The sequence below is a fragment of the Chelonoidis abingdonii genome, chromosome 1 (assembly GCF_003597395.2).
Source record: "Chelonoidis abingdonii isolate Lonesome George chromosome 1, CheloAbing_2.0, whole genome shotgun sequence".
Taxonomy (NCBI): Eukaryota; Metazoa; Chordata; order Testudines; family Testudinidae; genus Chelonoidis; species Chelonoidis abingdonii.
The window spans coordinates 251,772,216-251,794,011 of record NC_133769.1 but is presented as its reverse complement, the minus strand read 5'-3'; the positions used below and the strand labels follow the sequence as shown (position 1 = coordinate 251,794,011).

Below are 21,796 nucleotides of genomic sequence, written 5' to 3'. Positions count from 1 at the left end.
CGGCCGTCCTCACAAACTGCTCCGCTCTACAGCTGCCTCATGAGCTGCTCCAGTTGTCCCAGCAAACTGCTCGCTCCATTCGCTCTGTGGCTGCTCCACACGCTCCACAGCTACTCGCCTTGCCAGCCGCTCCACTCACCAGCTGTCCTGTGATCCACTCCAGCCATTCCCACAAACTGCTCCCTCCACCAGCTGTTCTGTTCCATAGCTTCAGGCCTCCCACTAGTTAGCACAGTACTCAGTGCTCCAGCTCAGTAATTTCAGCTCTTTTGTGATTTCAGCTCTTAGTGATCTCAGCACATAGTAGGGGAGCCCATGGTAGTGCACCATTAGCCAAAGTGATTCAGCTCAGCAACCTGTATCTAGAGTTTTAAGGAATAAAAATCAACTCTGACATTCACAGTGGAGGAGAGGAGGGGGTGCAACTGATGCTTCTAGCTCTACAGGAGCCTGCACCACCAGGCACAAATACCTATCCCAACCTCTCTTCCCTCCAGGGTTTTGAACCCATGTCCTTGTCTAGCAAGTACCCACCAACTGAGGTTGAGTCATTTCTGTCACAAAGCACCACAGCTCGGCAGTCTGGGACGGGGTAGGCGTGCTTATGCAAATATTTGAGATTTGCATTCCAGACATTCTTTCCACACTTCCCATACTTCACCACCAGATGTCAGGGTAAGCTCATCCTGACTCTGCTTACACCCCTCTGATACAAATTCTCTGTTTTCATTTATTTTTTTAAAAGTAAACAGTAAAAAAAATAACATTGCAAAGTGCAAACGTGTAAAGCCAAAAAAACGGGGAGGAGTAAGCGGGCCAAAATTTTTTTTGCTTGGGGCAGCAAAAACCCAGGGCTTGGCCCTGGGTGGGGGCTGGGCTGGTGTCGCCTCCCCCCTTGCGGACAGAGCCAGACCCGGGCAGGGAGCTGGCCTGAGATGCGGCTGGGAGGCGCTGCCGCGCCTTGGAGGAGGGGTTCGCCTGCGCCCGCTGCTCCGCCAGCCGGGAGAGGGGCTGCTCCGCGCGGCGGGGGCTGCCTGCGGGGCCGGGCCGGGCCGGCTGCTCTCTCCAGAGGAGGCGGGAAGCGAGCTCCGCTGGGCCCGGCGGGATGTGGAGGAGGCAGCCGGGCCGGGCAGCCGCTGAGCCGGGGTGAGGCGGAGCCGCCGCCGGGAAGCGGGAGGAGGAGACGCGGGGCGGGGAGGGGGGAGCGATGCAGCCGCCACAGCCGCTTCCCCCGGTCGTCTGCGCCGCCGAGTGAGGAGGGCCCCGGAGCTGCCGCCCCGCTGGGGGGAGACCGAGGCTGCGATGAGCGGCGCTGCATGGCCCGGTAGGTGGAGACGGGGCTCCGGGCGCAGCACCCATCCCGCGGAGGCGCTGCCGAGCCCGCCCGGGGCAGGGGGAGGCCTGGCTGCGGGGTCGGGAGTAGGGCGGGATGCTGCGCCGCTCCTGGCTTCTCCGCCGGAGACTCGTCCCTGTGCGGGGCAGGGGCTGGCGGCTGAGATGCTGCAGCCAGGGCAGACCGTCCGTCTCCCGCTAGGGCCAGAACTGTGGATGCGCTTCCTGCTTGGCCCCTCCAGCCTCCCGGGGCGTTGGAGGTTGAGGGGTTGCAGAGAAAAACCCACAGCCCACCCCTGGATTAATGCAAAACTCCTAGGCACTAAAGACCGATAACCCACTGGCACTTCTCAGCCCAGCGTCCAGAGCCATGCATGGGGCTCTTGAAACCCAGCAAAGTCCAGGGCGCAAGGGTAGGTCAATACTAAAACCACTGCAGCCCACAGCCTGCTGTAATGCTATGTCCACACTAGCACTTTGCCAGTAAAACTTTTGTCAGTCAGGGTTGTGACCCCTCCTCCCCTTCCTCACGGACAAAAGCACCAGTGTGGACAGCACTATGTCAGTGGGAGAGCGTCTCTCTTACAGCGCTATGCTGTGCCATTGCAAGGTCCATAGTGTAGACATAGCCTAACTCAGGCCAGGTCTGCACTACAGAGCTGTGTCAGTATAACTATCTGGCTCGGGATGTGAAAAATCTACACCCCAGAGTGATGTAGTTGTACCAACCCACCCCCTGTTTAGACAGTGTTACGTTGGTGGGAGAGCTTCTCACATTGACATAGCTATTGACTGTGGAAAGATGGATTTACTACGCTGATAGATCTCTCTCATGTGGGTATAGAACAGGGGAGGGCAAACTACGGGGCGTGGGATTGTCAGCCCCGTGGCCCAGCAGGACTAAAGCAGGCTCCCTGCCTGTTTTGTCCCTGGCCTCGCTTCCGGAAGCAGCTGGCACCACGTCCGTGTAGCCCTGGGGTGGGGGTGGGGGTGGGGGGGCAGAGGGCTCCATGCACTGCCCTCGCCTGCAGGCACCGCACTCCGCAGCTCCCATTGGCCGGGAATGGTGATCCGCAGCCAGTGGAAGCTTCAAGGGTGGTACCCACAGGTGAGGGCAGTGGTCAGCGGAGCTGCTTGCCCCACCCCACCCCCAGGAGCCACTGCCGGACTTGCTGGCCTCTTCTGGGAACAGCGCACGGCCACGGCAGGCAGGGAGCCTGCCTTAGTCCTACTGAACACCGCTGCCGGGCCGGAGCCCACACCCCAAACTCCTTCTGCACTCTGCACCCCAACCTCCTGCCCTGAGTCCCTTACTGCACCCCAAGCCCTGATCCCCTTCCTGCACACCGCACTCCCTCCCCTACCCCACACTCCCTCCGACACCCCAACCCCTGTCCTCAGCCCTGCATTTGTGGCCCTGCATTCAATTTCCCCACCCAAACGTGGCCCTTGACTGTTTGCCCACACCTGGTGTAGGAGCATTTTTGTTGAAGTGCTCCAGTGGCCTGTGGTGATGTAGCATTTTTAGGCTGTGTCTATGCTACCGCAGTAAGTCAAACTAAGTTACGCTACTCCAGCTACGTGAATAACGATGTAGCTTAGGTCGATTTACTGTGGTGTCTATCCATGCTGGGCTGATGGGAGGCACTCTCCCGTCAACTTACCTTACTCTTCTCATTCGGGGTGAAGTACTGGGATCAACTGGAGAGCTATTTGCGGTTGATATGGTGGGTCTTCATTAGACCTACTAAATTGACCCCCGGCGCATCTATCGCCCGAGCGTCAATGTGGCTGTAGTGTAGATGTAGCCTTAGTGTAGACCTGCCCTTAGACACATGCAGTGCATAGGACAGTCGGGGAGAATGAGGATTCCTAAAAAAGGGTAGAATCCAGGAGATCACTTATACCCCTTAATTGAGAAACAAGGTGGGTGATGTAATATCTTTTATTGGACCAATTTCTGTTGGTGAGAGAGACAAGCTTTTGAACCATACATAGGGTGACCAGAAGTCCCGATTTTATAGGGACAGTCCCGATTTTTGAATTTTTGTTTATATAGGCTCCTTTTACCCTCCACCCCCGTCCCAGTTTTTCACATTTGCTGTCTGGTCACCCGAACCACACAGAGCTCTTCTTCAAGTTTCTTATTTTAAATTTATGTCTCTTTTTTTCTGTGGATTGGTTCCCTTGTAACATTTTGGTGAGAGGCTCACTCGCTCTCTCTCTATCTCCAAAGAAGGAATCCAAAGCAAAAATATCCTGAATATCTGTAACTTCTCATGAGTGAGTAATTGAAATTAAAATGCATGGTGGGAGAGTTTTTCTATGCGTACTAGTTCTATAAAGAATGCTGGGAGGTTAAAAGCAATGTGAGTACATTCAGTTCTCTTGCTGACAGTCAAGGGTCACTGTCAGAAATGAGACGTATATTCTGTAGAGACTTGTCTATCAAGCAAAATGAAGGAAATCTGCTGAGCTTTGTGAGTTTTCTTCCCTTTAGAAGAATAGGTGAGAGACCTCTAAAAGGGTTGGTAGACATAAATCTGGAAATCAATGTGTGATGCTGTTAAACCAAGTGCCAAGGCCATAGAGATTAACTAAGAACTGACAAATTCATAGCTGGAACCAAACCAGTTCGCTGTATGTTAGTTTTGTTCAAAATAGGTATTAGTCTTATAAGAATGTGTTTAGTCTCTGTGAAATGCTTGTAAGTTGCTGCATGCATTAATCTCACTTGTAATGCTGTATTCCACGCTATAAGGAAATATGTAAGTTTTGCTGCATAACTTGGAAAATGTTTGCTCTGAACTTGTGAACGCAGGCATGGGAATTGTTCCCTCCATTCAGGAGGCCTATAAAGATTAAACGAGCTATTAACAAACATTATGACGCAAAGGATTGGTGCATGTCCCTATCACATCTTGGAAATACTAAGTGTAAGGCAGCTCATCTCATAGACCTGAAGACTAAATGGAAAAGATAAAACGGGGAGTCACAAGAAAATTTTTCATCTCTTTGCTGTTTGAACTCTCACAGGGCCAGAGACTCTAAACTGAGGCAGGAGATCCCCGGGGTTTATCCCTCGGTTTGCTCTGAAAGAGACATCTTGAATTGACAGATCACTATCACTCTGTCTGTCTTAGGATTTAGATTGCAACTCATTTGTGTGTATATATTGGCTTGCTTTAACCTGTAAATAACTCCTATTTTTTTTCCTAGTTAATAAACCTTTAGTTAGTTTATTACAGAATTGTCTACAGGCTTTTTGTGTAAGATCTAGGGTACTAGTTGATCTGGGGTAAGTGACTGGTCTTTTGGGACTGGAAGCAACCTGAATATTTTGTGCTTTTTGGTATAAGTGACCATTTACCAGCTTGTCTGGGTGGTGAGATAGACTGGAGAGCCTAATGGGACTATATTATACTCCATGGTAAGGCTGTTGTAGTGATGCAGGCATTCACATTTGTTATTGGGTTGGTGAAGTCTAAGTATAAAACACACCACCAGTTTGAGATGTCTGCCTTGTTTTTGACAGTCTGTCCTGAGGTTGACACTCACAGTCGTGAGTCATTCCAGACAGCGTGACAATTGGCATAGTCTTGGCAAAATTCACATGCCACAGATTAATTGGGTTTATAGCTCATAACCCCAGTGCTATTAAAAGTTCAAATTTTATACTGAGAGTTTTTAAGTATTTAAGATTAGTCACAATGAGTGAATCGCAGTAAGATGAGGGTCTTCAAACAAACAACATTGAAAAATTATGCAGAAAATAGGGGAATATCCCAAAAAGAAAGCCTCAGATGAGGAACTGAGAGCTGCACTTATAGACTTTTTAACTAAGGAGCAGGGTCTGAGCACCCCCCTATTCCAGTTGCCGCAGAAACCGCTGAAGTGGAACTGATTCAGCTGGAGCACCAGGCAGCCCAGGAAGAATGTGAGCACCAGGCACTGATGGTGGAACTCCAAATCAAGGGAAAGGAAGAAGCTTGGGAGGTGGAGGAGAGGGTCTACGAAAGATGGAAAGCTCACCGCAGATGCATGGAACAACTGCAAGCTAAGGAGAGAGCACACCAGAAACAGACGGAAACTCATACTTTGCAGCTCAAAGTACTGGAGCAGCAAAAGCAGCAGCCTCAGCCAGTGAGTACCCACCCAAAGTACTGGGGAGTGGGAGAAAGCCCACTCAAGAGACTGACTGTCCACCTTTGACAGACTGGGATCCGCAAGATTCCAGAGGATAAGTGGTTGCCAGTCCTTTTGACCAGTTTACCTCGGAAGGCAAGACAAGTTTTTAATGATATGGAGCAACGTATGCTAAAGGTGTATAAGAAATTTAAAGAGAATGTTTTGAAAAGGTTTAAGGTTACCCTTGAGTCCTATTGATTGAAGTGTAGAAATCTTAAAATGTCTGACAGTATCACACATGTTGAATATGTGCATCAAATGTATAATTTTGTGAAAAAATGAATAAAGGGGAGCCTAAAGGTAACTATGAAAAACTGTTTGAAATGATGGTGCAAGAACTATTGTGAATGGTGACTGATGAGATAAAAGCAGCCATCTGTGGGGGGAAAAAAACGTTCCACTCTTTTGGAGGCAGCAGAAATTGCTGATGAATATACTGAATCAAGGACTCATGGGAGGGTGCAAACATCAGGGAAAGGGTAATCTCTCTGTTCCCCAGGTTAAGAGAAAAAAGGGGTGTAGGAATAAACTGAATCTCAACTTTGATTAAAAAAAAACACCCCAAGGGATCCCAGGTTTTAAAATCCCTTGCCCTAAAGGAAGGCAGGCAGTCTGCCGTCACTGCAGGTCTCTTGGCCATATAAAGCCAAATTGCCCCAAACTTAAGGTCACCCTGTGACCTGCACCCCCAGTGCTACTACCGTGGCCCCAGAGGGAACAGCAGAGGAAGTGCATAGCACAGTGAACAATGTTAGAGCTCTATCTTGGGAAGGTAGTGAAGAGCTTACTAAGAATGCTAGAGTGAATGGCATAGATTGTAGGCTGGAGAGATATGGCATCCCAAGGCACTTTGGTGAAGGAGAGTTTGGTAAGAGAAGAAGACAAACTCCCTGTAAAAGTTTAAATATATTAGCTTTGGCTGAGTTCTCTGTGACTGTGGCTTTGGTTAAGATCTCCCTTGAGTGGGAGGATTTTAAGGGTCAGAAATTTACTGCCTGCTGATATTTTAATAGGTAATAGCATTTTAGCCATGTCTAAGCAGGTTCATGTTCTATCTAACATGCAGCCAGAGACAGTGTGGCTCTGACTCACCTGCTTCGTCTGTGGACAGCAGGGAGTGCCGTGAGAGAGAGGAGAGAATATCCTCAATCCTTTGTCTATTGAGAGTAGCAGCTTGGCTTCAGAGGAAGAGTGTGAGAATTCTTCTGCTGTGCCAGAGTCCAGGGCTGGATTAACTTTTTGTGGGCCTGCACCAAACATATTCGTGGGCCCCCATGGGGCCAGGTGCAGGGGGGCGAGATGGTCAGTCTCGAGAGTGAAAGGCGGGCTGGGGGCAATGAGGCACAGTACAGCGCATCGGGAACAGCCCCGCTCTGTGCAGCCCAGCAGGGGGCACTGTTTACGAACCTGCAGCTGCCAGACACACACTGGCCTGCCTAACCCTGTGCTGCCAGCATGCCCCTTCCCCTTGAGAGTGGGCCCGCACCACCCCACCTCCCTCCCCAGTACCCCACCCTTATGCCCAGCTCCCCCTCACCCAGAGACCTTCCCCGCTGGCCTCCCATCACAACTGCACAGCACCCTGCACGCCGCACTGCTCGCCCAGTGCTCCCTGCCCATAGACCAGCCCACCACCTTCCTTATAGTCCCACCATCACAGCTGCACAGCACCCCATATTCCTCAGGAGATTCTGCACCAAAAAATTAAAAATTCTGCACACAATATTTTAAAATTCTGCAAATTTTATGTCAGTAAATAAATGTGGAGGCTCCAACATGGCAATGGGGAGCACAGGCCACTGGTTGCATGGAGATGGGAGTTTACCTTGCAGCCTCTCCTCACCCCACCCTGGGACAGGGACTCGACAGTGAGGCTGTACTCGACAGTGAAACTGCCCCCCAGCACGAGCCGGCAGAGCGGAGCGGGCTGAGTCCAGGTCACTCCACTTCCTGCCGCCCGGTGATTGCAAGGCAGGCCTGACCCCGCACTCACAGTGTGATGGGAAGTGGAGTGACCTGGCCCCAAGCCCGCTCCACTCTGCTTCCCTGGATCCCAGCCTTGGGACTTGGGAGGCAGGGGGGAACTGCCCCCCAGCACTCATTGTTGGCACGGAGCTTGTCGCTCCACTTTCCACCACCCTGTGAGTGCAGGGCGCACCCGACCCCTGCTGAAGTCCCCAGGGACATAGCTCAGGGGAAGGGGTGGAGTGTGGGCAGGGCTGGGCCAGAGCAGGGGTGGGAATAGGTGAAGCAGGGGAGGGGAGAGCTTTCCTGGCCAGCTCAGCCGGCCGGGGTATCGGGCTGGCTGGGGCCCCTTCTGACTCTGAGCCTGGCACCATGGTAAACCCAGAGTCTGCTCGAAATTTAAGTGAGGCTCAAAAGGAAATGGTGAAGGCTCAACAAGATGACCATTCTCTGGACCAGAAGAAGGTTGGAGCTGAGAATAATACCCCGGTTGAGGAAGGAGAAGGTAATTTTTTTTTGTCAGAGGTTTGTTGTATAGACAGGCTCCCACAGGGAGAAAGAGACAGTCCTACTGAGGTCTTGAGAATTGTTCCAATTAGCTCATGATTGTCCATTTGCAGGATGCTTAAGAGTGGAGAGAATCTGTGGCAGGCTTAAAAAGAATTTCTGTTGGCCTCAGCTGTTTGAGACAGATACTGTAAGAGTTGTGCCTTATGTCAGAAGATAAGAGCTTGAAGGGACCCTGCAAAGCACTGTTGCAATCTCTGCCCATTATTAAATAGGTGTTTGCCAGAGTATCGGTGGATATTGTGGGCCCCCTCAATAAACCTTCCAGGATGGAAAAATATAGGCCTAGTCTACCCTACATGGTTAGGTTGACCCGAGGCAGCTTACACTGACCTAACTGTGGACATATCTTCAGTTGAATTTGGCTCTCGCCAACGTAAGCGCCCCGCTACACTGGTTTAATAACACCACCTCCCTGAACAGTGTAGAGTCACGGTTGATGTCGTTAGATCAATGCAGTCGGAGTGTAGACACTATGCTACTTATGTAGGGTGCCAAATATCCCAATTTTATAGGGGCAGTCCTGATAGTTGTGGCTTTATTTTATATAGGCACCTATTACCCTCCATCCCCGTCCCAATTTTTCACACATGCTGTCTGGTTACCCTATGCTTATGTAAACTGTTACTGGACTCCAGCAGCTGTCCCACAATGCCCCACACTAATGGCTCTGGTCACCATTGTGAATTCCTCTGGTAAGGCAGATAGAAAGCCGCCCCTCCCCTTTAAAGACCCACAAATTTTTGAAATTCCTTTTCATGGCTGCTTGGCTTGGTGAGTACACCTAGCAGTTCTCCATTGTTGAGTGTGTAACTACTCAACTGACTATACTGGCTACATGCCACAGATATACTTTTGCCTGGAGTAGACAGGAGATATTGGCTCTCCTGGGCCTGTGGGGAAAAGAAGCTGTGCAGGCACAGCTTACAGACCAGCCATAGAAATCAAATTTCTATGAGCAGATTGCTCAGGGGATGCAGGAGAAGGGCTGTGACAAGTGCCAGCAGCAGTGCCGCATGAAATTCAAGGAGCTGTGACAGGCGTACCAAGAACGCCAGGGAGGCCAGCAATCAATTCAGTGCCAAGCTGCAGACCTGTCACTTTTACAAACCTTACTTGGCAGACACATCTGCTCCCGCCCCCTGCCCCAAGCACTGTGGATACTTCCAAGACTCCAAGTCAGAGGCCCTGCCATGAACAGTGAGGAGGAGAAGGTGGACAAGGAAGTATAGGAGGAGTATGAGAGACAGGTGACTGGGGGATCCAGCCGTGCAGCGAGGCAGGACCTATTTTTGATTCCGCGGTAGTCCAATCAGTTTTTAAATTTTATTAAGTTTTGAATGTTTATTGCCTACTTCATGTTACAGAATACAATTATTATTATTTTTTTTAACAAAATTCATCTTTATTAGTTCACAGTATATGCTGGCTGACTGGTGCTGAGCAGGTCTGATAGCGGTCAGTTACCTGTTACTGCAGTGTCACTCATAATATCAGAACATCAACTCATGTCAACAGTATGTCAACTCTTAACATCATTCACATACATTAATAGGTGCATTGACACTGTTATATTCCTACATACACAGCAATCACCACAAAATTCATACCACGCTGCAAAAGAGCAAGGCCAGGTACAGCACACTACAACAAAACACACTACTCTGGCTCACTATTAAAATGTTCTTTCAAAGCCTTCCTGAGCCATCTAGCTCTGCATTGAGCTCTTCTAATAACCCTTTATTTGGCTGTTCAAATTCAGCTGACAACCACTCTACCTCCATCCTAGCAGAAACATTTCCCATTTTGCTTGTCAGATTTATGCGGGACACAACAAGCAGCTGTAAACCATTGGGATATTTTTCTCACTGAAGTCCAATCTTGTAAGTAGACAAATGCCAGCGACCCTTCAGACAACCAAAAGCACATTCAACTGTCATCCAGCACCTGTTGAGTCTATAGTTGAATCTCTCCTTGGTGCTATTGAGGTGGCTGGTGTATGGCTTAATGAACCATGGGAGAAAGGGTAGGCTGGGTCACCCAGGATCATTAATAGCATTTCAACATTCCCAATGGTAATCTGCCAGTCAGGAAGAAAGTCCTTGCTTGCAGCTTTCTGAATAGTCCTGTGTTCTTAAAGATGCGTGTGTCATGCACCTCCCTTGACCAGCCCACATTGATATTGGTAAAACATTCTGATGATCCACCAGTGCTTGCATAACCATTGAAAAGTAACCCTTTCTGTTGAAGTACTGTATGGTAAGGTGGTCTGGTGCCAAAATCAGAATATGTGTGCCATCTATTTCCCCTCCACAGTTTGGGAACCCCATTGCTGAAAAGTCATCCATTATGTCCAATGCATTGCCAAGAGTCACAGTCTTGCACAGCAGGAGATGATTAAGGGCCCTGCAGACTTGCATGACAGTGGACCCTGCAGTGGATTTCCCAACTCCAAATTGAGTCAGAATACTGACTGACGGATAGCAATCTGGCATTGCAGTTTCCCACAGTGCAATCACCACTTGCTTTTCTGCTATAAATACAGCCCTTATTTTAATGTCCCTGCACCGAAGGGCTCAGCCAAGTTCAGCACACAAATCCAGGAATGTGGCCTTGTACATCTGTAAGTTCTGCAGCCACTGCTTGTCATCCCAAACCTGCATGATGATGCCATCCCACCAGTCAGTGCTTGTTTCTCAGGCAACAGAACGGGCACTCTACTATCTGCAGCTGCTCTGCGAATGCCACTGACAATCTTGAATTGTTTCCTTCTATGTCCACAGCAATCTAGCCTCCAAGGAACTGTCATTTTCCCTGCAGCTCCTCTTGCAGCTATGAAAATACTGCAGTATTAGGTGCATTGCGCTCATGACGCTCATCACAATTGCGAGAGCTGTGCAGGCTCCATGCTTCTATCAGAGATGGTGGACAGTGAGAAAGGATGCATGGGTTTGTGAGACTTTGAAAAGGAGTAAAAATTATAGTTGCTGATTAAACTATGGGATGGAGACTACTGCATTATGGGAAGTGGACCCCCTGCTCGTAGTCACACCTGGGTGACTCATTTCGGTCACCATCAGTCCTTGCAAAAACTTCCGAAAAGACTGCACTGGATGGTGATGAGTTGCACAGTGGAATACCTACCCGTGGTGCAATGCACTCAGCATGGATACAGGTGCTCCTGGTGAGGATGTGTACCACTGACACAAGGAACCAAGTATGTACATGTACAAGTGATGTAATAACTGCAGCCGCTGTATGCCAACGTAACTTAGGTTAACATAAGTTTGTAGTGTAGACATGGCCATATACTCGTGGTGGATTCTACCACCAGGTACCCCGAAGCCACAGCACTATCTAATACAGAAGCTGAAACAGATTACAGCTTTATTCACTATTTTTAGCAGAGTAGGTTTTCCTGGAGAGATCTTGACAGGGTGTGGTGCAAACTTCACATCTGTAGTCTTTAAACAGTTATGGGAATTATATGGAGTAAGGGAGCAGCTGTTAGATTCCTATCATACAGAAATCAATGGTTTAGTGGGAAGATTTAATGGAACTTCAAAAGCTATGCTAAAAATGTATGTCAGCAGGTGCGAGAATGACTGACTGGGATGTGTTACTCTCGTACTTGCTATACAGGTACAGAAATATTCCCCAAGAATCTACTGGATTTGTCCCCTTTGATATACTGTATGGGAGGCAGTGAGAGGATCCCTAGCTTTGATTCAAGGCTCTTGGGAGTGCAGGACAGAGGAAACAGGACAGCCTGTAGGGGAGTATGTCACTTGTTTTAAGGAGAATGTACAGGCTGTGAGGGATTTAGTGCAACAGAACCTTGAAAAAAGTCAAGAGACACAGAAGGGTTGGTGCAGCAGGCATGCTGAGGAAAGATCGTTTGCATTGGTGATTTGGTGCCAGTGCTAATTCCAGTGTGGAAAAACAGAGTGCAGGACTGTTGGTTAGGACCTTTGGAGGTGATAAAATAATTGAGGTCACTTATGATAGGGTGTGGCAGGGGATCTGTGCAAACATAGATTAAAAATTGACCATGAAGGGGAAATGGCAGTGAATATGATTTGTTGTGCTGATGAAGAAATGTTTAATGCTCCTTTGATTGATTTGGTCAGAGAGAGCAAGGCAGAAAGTCCCCTGGAAAGCACTGAGTTCGGGAAGAGTTTGGATGCATCCCATAAGCAGGAAATGCTGGCCCTTTTGAACTACCACAGACCTGTATTTTCCAACTGACCAGGGTTAACTGACAGGATTATACATTCTATTGAAACTTCAGGGCCCTGCCCTGTTCCTAGAAAGGCATGTCATGCTAAAAAGGAAATGCAGAAACGGATCCAGGAAGAGGTAGATACCCCCATCACCAGCATGCTATCTACTGAGTCAAAAAGCCTCTAACATCTCTTATTGTGATGGTACCTAAAAAGACAAACCATGAAGTTTTGTGTGGACTATAGGAAGTTAAGCATTATCATCTAAACTGACCCATAACCCACACCCTGATGAGATGACCTGTATCCATGATATAAGGAAATATGTAAGAGGAAAATGTTTGCTCTGAGCTTGTGAACCCAGGCTCAGAAATTGTCATGTCCCCTACCCCTGTGCCCATTCAGAGGCCTATCAAGATTAAACGAGCCGTTAATGAATATTAGGACCCAGAGTATTGGTGAATGGCCCTATCACACCTTGGAAATGCTACATGCAAGGGAGCTCATTTCACAGACTGGAAGACTAAATGTAAAAGATAAAACAGGGTCACAAGAAAATCGCTACAACTCTGTCTTTTAGGATTTAGATTGCAACTCATTTGTGTTATAGGTTGGCTTTCTTTAACCTATAAGTAACTTTCTTATTTCTTTTTCCTAGTTAATAAACCTTTAGTTAATTACAGGATTGGCTACAGGTGTTGTCTTTGGTGTAAGATCTAAGATACAAAATGATCTGGGGTAAGTGACTGGTCTCTTGGGACTGGAAGCAACCTGAATATTTTGTGACTGTTTGGTGCAAGTGACCTTTTAACACCAAGTCCAGCTTGCCTGGGTGGCAAGATAGACTGGAGAGCCCAAGGGGACTGTCTATGACTCCGTGGTAAGACTGTTACAGTGATTCAGGAGTTCACCTTTGTTACTAGGATTGTGACATCTAATTATAGAACATACCACCACTTTGGGGTGTCTGTCCTATTTTTGCCAATCTGCCCTGACGTAGGCACTCACAGTCATGAGCCACTCCAAACAGCGTGACACAATGGAATAAAGTAAAGGAATAAAATACTTTCCTGCCTAGTAGTCATAAGAGTTTATATCTGTCTAAATACCTGCATGGCTTCCATCTCTGTAGGATCTGAGCTTCTTTTCACTTTAATGGTGTACTTTACATTTTAATGGTGTGCAGGAGGCACATGGTAGTTGCTCACTGTGGCCTCAATCCTTTAATATACTGAGCTTTGGCATATTGCTGCACCCATGTAGCATCCTTTTAATGACAATGGGGCTCCATTCAGGCAGAGTAAATTGCAGAATTGAGGCCTATGGTGGTGTTTTTATTCCACTGGAGTATTTTGCTCTGGGCTGTTCAATTACCCAGTGTGAAGAGTAACTGTCTTCCCAAAAGTACTTGCCTTTTTTCCAGAGAATGGGTGCACATGCCATACTCCATCCTGCCTCTTTTTGTGGCCTGCTATTGGTTTATGAATATAGAATAATAGAAGATTAGGGTTGGAAGAGACCTCAGGAGGTCATCTAGTCCAACCCCCTGCTCAAAGCAGGACCAACACCAACTAAATCATCCCAGCTCAGGGCTTTGTCAGGCAGAGCCTAAAAAACGTCTACGGATGGAGAATCCACCACCTCCCTAGGTAACCCATTCCAGTGCTTCACCACCCTCTTGTGAAATAGTTTTTCCTAAAATCCAGCCTAGACCGTCCTCACTGCAACTTGAAACCATTACTCCTTGTTCTGTCATCTGCTACCACTGAGAACAGCCTAGTTCCAGCCTCTTTGGAATCGCCATTCAGGTAGTTGAAGGCTGCTATCAGATTCCCCCTCACTCTCCTCTTCTGCAGACTAAACAAGCCCAGTTCCCTCAGCCTTTTCTCATACGTCATGTGCCCCAGCCCCCTAATCATATTCGTTACCCTCTGCTGAACTCTCTCCAATTTGTCCACTTCCTTTCTGTAGTGGGGGGCCCAAAACTGAAGACAATACTCCAGGTGTGCCTCACCAGTGCTGAATAGAGCGGAATAATCATTTCCCGTGATCTGCTGGCAGTGCTCCTACTAATGCAGCCCAATATGCCATTAGCCTTCTTGGCAACAAGGGCACACTGTTGACACATATCCAGCTTCTTGTCCACTGTAATCCCCAGGTCCTTTTCTGCAGAACTGCCACTTAGCTAGTCGCTCTCCAGCCTGTAGCAGTGAATGGGATTCTTCCGTCTTGAGTGCAGGACTCTGCACTTGTCCTTGTTGAACCTCATCAGATTTCTTTTAGCCCAATCCTCCAATTTGTCTAGGTCACTCTGGACCCTATCTCTACCCTACAGCATATCTACCTCTTCCCCCAGCTTAGTGTCATCTGCGAACTTGCTGAGGGTGCAATCCATCTCATCATCCAGATCATTACTGAAGATGTTGAACAAAACTAGCCCCAGGACCAACCCCTGAGGCACTCTGCTTGATACCAGCTGCCAACTAGACATCGAGCTGTTGATCGCTCACCGTTGAGCCCGATGATCTAGCCAGCTTTCTCTCCGCCTTATAGTCCATTCATCCAATCCATACTTTTTTAACTGGCAAGAATACTGTGGGAGACCGTATCAAAAGCTTTGCTAAAGTCAACATATGTCCACCGCTTTTCCCATATCCACAGAGCCAGTTATCTCATCATAGAGGGCAATCAGGTTGGTCAGGCATGATTTGCCCTTGGTGAGTCAGTGTTGACTGTTCTTGATCACTTTCCTCTCCTCCAAGTGCTTCAAAATGGATTCCTTGAGGATCTGCTCCATGATTTTTCCAGGGACTGAGGTGAGGCTGCCTGGTCTGTATTTCCCTGGATTCTCTTTCTTCCCTTTTTTTAAAGATAGGCACTATATTTGCCTTTTTCCAATCGTCTGGGACCTCCCCCAATCGCCACGAGTTTTCAAAGATAATGGCCAATAGTTCTGCAATCACATCCGCCAACTCCCTCAGCACCCTCGGATGCATTAGACCCAACCCCATGGACTTGTACCATGTTCAGCTTTTCTAACCTGTTCTTTCACTACTGAGGGCTGCTCACCTCCTCTCCATTCTGTGCTGCCTAGTGCAGCAATCTGGGAGCTGACCTTGGCTGTGAAGACTGAGGCAACAAAAGCATTGAGTAGTTCAACTTTTTCCACATCATCTGTCACTAGGCTGCCTCCCCCATTCAGTAAGGGTCCCACACTTTCCCTGACCACCTTCTTGTTGCTAACATACCTGTAGAAACCCTTCTTGTTACCTTTCACATCCCATGCTAGCTGCAATTCCAATTGTGCTTTGGCCTTCCTGCATGCTCAAGCAATATTTTAATACTCCTCCCTAATCATCTGTCCAAGTTTCCACTTCTTGTAAGCTTCCTTTTTGTGTTTAAGGTCACCGAAGATTTCTCTGTTAAGCCAAACTGGTTGCCTGCCATATTTGCTATTCTTTCTGCACATCAGGATGGTTTGTTCTTACACCCTCAATAACGCTTCTTTAAAATACAGCTAGCTCTCCTGGACTTCTTTCCCCTTATATTAGTCTCCCAGGAGATCCTGCCCATCAGTTCTCTGAGGAAGTCAAAGTCTGCTTTTCTGAAGTTCAGGGACCATATTCTGCTGCTCTCCTGTCTTCCTTTTGTCAGGATCCTGAACTCGACCACCTCATGGTCAGTGCTGCCCAGGTTGCCACTCATTTCTACTTCTCCTACCAATTCTTCCCTGTTTGTGACCAACCCCTAGCTGGTTCCTCCAGCACTTGCACCAGGAAGTTGTCCGCAACACTCCAAAAACTTCCTGGATTGTCTATGCACTGCTGTATTGCTCTCCCAGCAGATGTCAGGGTGATTGAAGTCCCCCATGAGAACCAGGGTCTGCAATCTGGAAACTTCTGTTAGTTGTCCAAAGAGAGCCTCATCTACCTCATCCTCCTGGTCTGGTGGTCTATAGCAGACGCCCACCTCGACATCACCTTTGTCACTCTTGCCTCTAAACTTAACCCAAAGACTCTCAACAGGCTTTTCTCCAGTTTCATACTAGAGCTCCGAGCAGTCGTACTGCTCTCTTACATACAGTGCAACTCCTCCACTTTTTCTCTCCCGCCTGTCCTTACTCAACAGTTTATACCCATCCATGTCAGTGCTCCAGTCATGTGAGTTACCCCACCAAGTTTCTGTTATTCCAGTCACATCATAGTTCCTTGACTGTGCCAGGACTTCCAATTCTTCCTGTTTGTTTCCCAGGCTTCTTGTATTCATGTACAGGCACCTAAGATAACTAGCCAGTTGTCCTCAGTATGAATCGGGAGGCCTCCCCTGTTGCACCCTCTTTAATAAATATATTAAAGAGCAAAAATGTGATAGTACTTTTAGAACTGGTGACAGAATATTATAGCTGACTGGATTTAGGGTTCTGTGGAAATTAGGGCAGATAGTTGAGCACAGCGAATGGAAGGCAAACAAAGAGATGGTGAGGAAGCTTTTCTGATCTCACTATCCTACAATCGATTTGGTGGTATTGAAGTGAGAGACAAGAGACAGGGAAGAGGCTGAAAAGAAAAGACCCAGAAGAAACTTAAAACTACAGATAAGAAAAAATAAAGGGATTAAAACTAAATGCAGAAGGAAGCAGAAGAGTTTAAAAAGGAAAAACACCTCTAAATAAAAGAAGCACTTCAGAAACAAACAAAATTAAGGAGACAGAGGAAGCAGGTAAATATATGAATGAACTAGCAGAATGATGAAAAACAAAGATGAAGAGGAGAGATTGGAAATATCTTGATATTCAGGTACCCTGGTTTGGAGCATGATAGAAGCATCTGCATAGAAGGATTTAGAGAGAAGGAAAATGTAAGGTTTTGCTTTTTGTAAATTCTTAAAAGGGCATTATTTTGAATTAGCATAATCTCTAAACAGGGTTTACTATTGAAATCAGTTACCTTTATTTAGACTCCTGACTAGTCTGGTTCCTGAGATAGTTAAAGAGCTGGTTAATATAGAGGCAGCTTGGCTAGCTGGCTGGGAGCAAACTCCAGGGCCCACTGTTTATATACAAGTTACCGTGAATCCTGTGTGAAAGATATGTGATCAATATACATCTATGGCTGCAGAAAGTAGACAATGTATCTACCAACAAATTAGATAAAAATCGCTTAACTTCTGTGCCACAGCTTCTCCTTGTGTAAAGTGAGAATGATAATAGTCAAGGCTATGGGGCTGGCTGTACCTCTGTCCCCTTTCTAGTCTCTGAGCGCACCCCCTCAGGTGATAGGCCTCATGGGATAAAAGGGAAAGTCCTTTCATGGATTGGGAACTGGTTAAAAGACAGGGAACAGAGGGTAGGAATTAATGGTAAATTCTCAGAATGGAGAGGGGTAACTAGTGGTGTTCCCCAAGGGTCAGTCCTAGGACCAATCCTATTCAATTTATTCATAAATGATCTGGAGAAAAGGGTAAGCAGTGAGGTGGCAAAGTTTTGCACGATGATTACTAAACTACTCAAGAATTATAAGACCAAAGCAGACTGTGAAGACTTCAAAAATCCCAAAAACTAAGTGATTGGGCAACAAAATGGCAAATGAAATTTAATGTGGAATAAATGTAAAGTAATACACATTGGAAAATAATAACCCCAACTATACATACAATATGATGGGGGCTAATTTTAGCTACAATGAGTCAGGAAAAAAGATCTTGAAGTTATCGTGGACAGTTCTCTGAAGATGTCCACCGCAGTGTGCAGGAGGTGGTCAAAAAAGCAAACATTAAAAAGGGGATAGGAATAAGACTGAGATATATTATTGCGCTTATATAAATCCATGGACGCCTACATCTCCAATACTGTGTACAGATGTCGTCTCCTCACCTCAAAAAAGAATATACTGGCACTAGAAAAGGTTCAGAAAAGGGCAACTAAATGATTAGGGGTTGGAGAGGGTCCCATGTGAGGAAGATTAAAGATGCTAGGACTCTTCGCTTGGAAAAGGGGACTAAGGGGGATTATGATAGAAGGTAATATAAAACCATGAGTGATGTGGAGAAAGTGGCTAAGGAAAAGTTATTTACTTATTCCCATAATACAAGAACTAGGGGGTCACCAAATGAAATTAATTAGCAGCAGGTTTAAAAACAAATAAAAGAAAGTTCTTCACGCAGCGCACAGTCAACTTGTGGAACTCCTTACCTGAGGAGGTTGTGAAGGCTAGGACTATAACAGCGTTTAAAAGAGAACTGGATAAATTCATGGTGGTTAAGTTCATAAATGACTATTAGCCAGGATGGGTAAGGAGTGGTGTCTGTAGCCTCTGTTCATCAGAGGATGGAGATGGATGGCAGGAGAGAAATCACTTGATCATTACCTGTTAGGTTCACTCCCTCAGGGGCACCTGGCATTGGCCAGTGTTGGTAGACAGATACTGGGCTAGATGGACCTTTGGTCTGACCCGGTACAGCTGTTCTTATGTTCTTTGTGTTTTCTTATCTTGGGGTGGAATCATTCTTCCACCCTTAGACCAAGATCTGGCTATAGTTTCCTGTATATACCAACTGCTACTATCCTGCAGATCTGAGTACGCTGAAACTGTCTGCTCCTCTCTGATCGCCTAACACACCATCTTAGAAATCAAATACATAAATCACATTTGGGGATAGAGGTTAATAATCCTTACTGAGCACCCACATATTCATCATAACAACAAAACTTGTCTTCCTAGCAGATACATTACGAATATTGAAGGACGAATTCTGCCTCCCTCATTTGTGTTCAGTAGACCTTAGTTGGAGTAATCCTGTTATTTTCTGCAGAGCTACTCAAGGAATGAGGTACCATTAAACATGGTGAAGGGCCTCCTGGCTCACATTTTGTATCTGTATCTAATCAATAAGCTTTTCAAGTGCTGGTGGATGTGCTAAGATGTCTGTAAACAAGAGTAAAAGTTTTGACTCAATTGCTAGAAGATGATGATGTCATGGGTGTTGTGATAAACTGGAAAAGGTCACCTCTAAGACTTGAGACTCTAGCACGAATCTTAGGGAAAGAGCTGTAACAATGTTATGCTAGGATGAAACCTATTTTTGAACTATTGCTGATTTGAGTCTGGAAAGAAATCAGTGGGAACTTGCTCTCAAATTCCGATCATAGTACTTGCCCTTTCTGGCCTCCAGTTTTCGATAATGGCGTAAAGCCTGATTCAGAAATTTTGTGCTTAGAAGATGGGAATTGATCTAGAAATGGGATACAAGATATTTGTTCTCCTGTGAGGGTAGCAGAGATGAATCTTCTACAGAGTCTATAAAAATCCAAAGGATAGTTGACTTGAATGTGACTGAGCGTGGTTTTTGAGAAGAAAACTCTTAAAGTATGATAATAAAGGAAACTGTCTCTTTCAACAGCCAAACTAAAAATGATACATTTGAGAACTGAAAACTTCCATAAGATTGTCATTGAGCACTTTGTGCCAGGGCTCTGGAATCCACATACCCTAAATTCCACACAAGCAGATCCTGGTGTCCACACACAGATCATCATACTGCAGGGTTGGGCCCTAACTCAGCTAACCAACAAAAACGACATTGCCCAATTTTTTTAAAGAGAACTTTGTTGTGTAGGATAGTTTTTAATTTGATCTCTTTTATTACTGCAAAAAATAGTATTAATGTTTCAATATGCACTATGGTTAGGAATGTGTCTGTCCCTGGTGAATATTTAAAACAACAGAGGAACTGTCTTCTTAGTATACCAAATTCATCATGCACATTAATCTTTCTAATAAGATTAGATTTCCTTATGCATCCTCCAAAAGCAGCTCCAAAAATTCAAAGATTGTTGGATTTTTATTTGTAATTGGAAATACAATATTTCTTCCTTTTTCCCACATCCATTTCACCTACTTATATTCCAGAATTCCCAAGTGTGTATTCTTCTACTTGCACGTGTTCCAAAGAATGGCCCTCAATGTCATTGTCACTATGACTGACAGGAGCAAAGCCTTCTTGGATGGGCCTTGCATGAACCAGTCAGGCAAACATTGGCTAGAAAAGCAGTCAGCACTGGGATGTTAGAGATGGTGCAGGTCAGCAGGTGGAAGGAAAGGGACACAGCTGAACAATATGAAATACATTTACTTTTGTCATTTAAGCTTTGCGGGAATGAGAAAAGTAGGGGTTGAGAAAGGCATCGATTGGTAATTGATTATCAATCTTGCAAATGGAATCCCAGAAACAATACTTTAAAGATGCTTTGTTTTTACTGTATACTTGATAAATGAACTGTTCAATAGGACATGATTTTTTTTCATTCTGTTTAAAGTCTATAAATAGTGTGGTCTTATGATCTAAGCAAAGACCAGGGAATCAGGATAACTAGTCTGTCTTCAACTCTGTCACTCACCATGACATCTTTGGCAACTCGCTTAACAGGGTACAAAATCCCAAGGATAAGAATTTGAAATTCCCATTCCAGTGAATGGAAGTTACATGTGATTACCCTCTGATGGAATTTGGTCAGGTCTTGGTTTCCCTGGTGATTGAAGGGGTGGGGGAGCTAATAATTTAGCTAAGCCTCACCACATCGTTTTGACATTCGTATGTTAGATCCTCATTTTGTTAAGAGCTATCAAAGTTTCATTGTCATTTATCTTCATGGAGAAGAGTTTTCTTAGAGTGAAGTGCAAATACCTGAGTTCAGGCCCTTGGGTGTCTTGTGTTTATCCAGCCACAGTTGAGGCAGTGCTGATATTGAAAGCAGGATTAGAAATATAGCTTCTGTTTCTTTCTTTCAATGAAACATCAACACTTGAGGCATCTCAGGTCTTGGCAGGTAAATGGAGGTTGAACTAGAATTTTAAAAAGTTGTATAGACTTAACCTTTATGGGTGGGATTTGCAAAAGCACTCAACATTGGCCTGGCTGCTCCCATGGAAGTCAATGGGAGTTTTACCAACCAGAGTTAGGCCAGTGCTGAGTCCATTGGAAAATCCCACCCTACAAATGCATAGATTTTGAAAATGTGTATTCAATTAATGTATGGGATCCTAAATCATTTTTGGTTTTTATTTTTAAAAGCATTGCATTCTACCTTTCAGAGAATTTTTTTGCTAAGATGTCAGCTGCTGATCAAAACTAAACAAAAACAACATAAAACCTTCCTACCCCAGCAGATCTGCAAACTGCATGCATTGGTAGCCTATTACTGTTACTCCATCCTCTCTCCCATCCCTGTTTGGTTCACTGCCTGTTGTACTTTGCCTTTAAACCAAGAACTTGATCCCACAATCTCTCCAGGTGAAACTTTGCGCCTTCCTGGAGCCCTGTTGACTTTGAAGGACTCTGTAAGAGAAAAGGGGCTTGACATGTCGATCCGATTGCAGGATGGGGGCCCAAAATAGTAATGTCTTTGGGGAAGGGATATTCTTTTACTACCCTTTCATACAGGACCCTAACATGATGGCAGCCTTGACCAGGCTAGAGCCTCTAGCAGCTACTATAACACTAGTAATAAAATGATATCATAACTG

General features: G+C 46.1%; 1 protein-coding gene across 4 annotated transcripts in view; it reads left to right on the top strand.

Moving 5' to 3' along the window:
- The first annotated feature begins 1,178 nt into the window (after nt 1-1,178).
- CHST10 (carbohydrate sulfotransferase 10) overlaps nt 1,179-21,796 on the top strand; it is a 38,732-nt gene continuing 18,114 nt past the window's right edge. For 2 of the 4 annotated variants that reach the window (XM_075061163.1, XM_032793913.2), the window contains exon 1: nt 1,200-1,324. In XM_075061163.1, coding sequence (XP_074917264.1) covers nt 1,303-1,324 — 22 coding nt within the window. In that variant the 5' untranslated portion in view covers nt 1,200-1,302. Of the gene's footprint in view, nt 1,325-10,709; nt 11,270-21,796 lie in introns of those variants that run through there. The other 2 variants (XM_032793914.2, XM_032793915.2) reach the window with 2 other exon arrangements.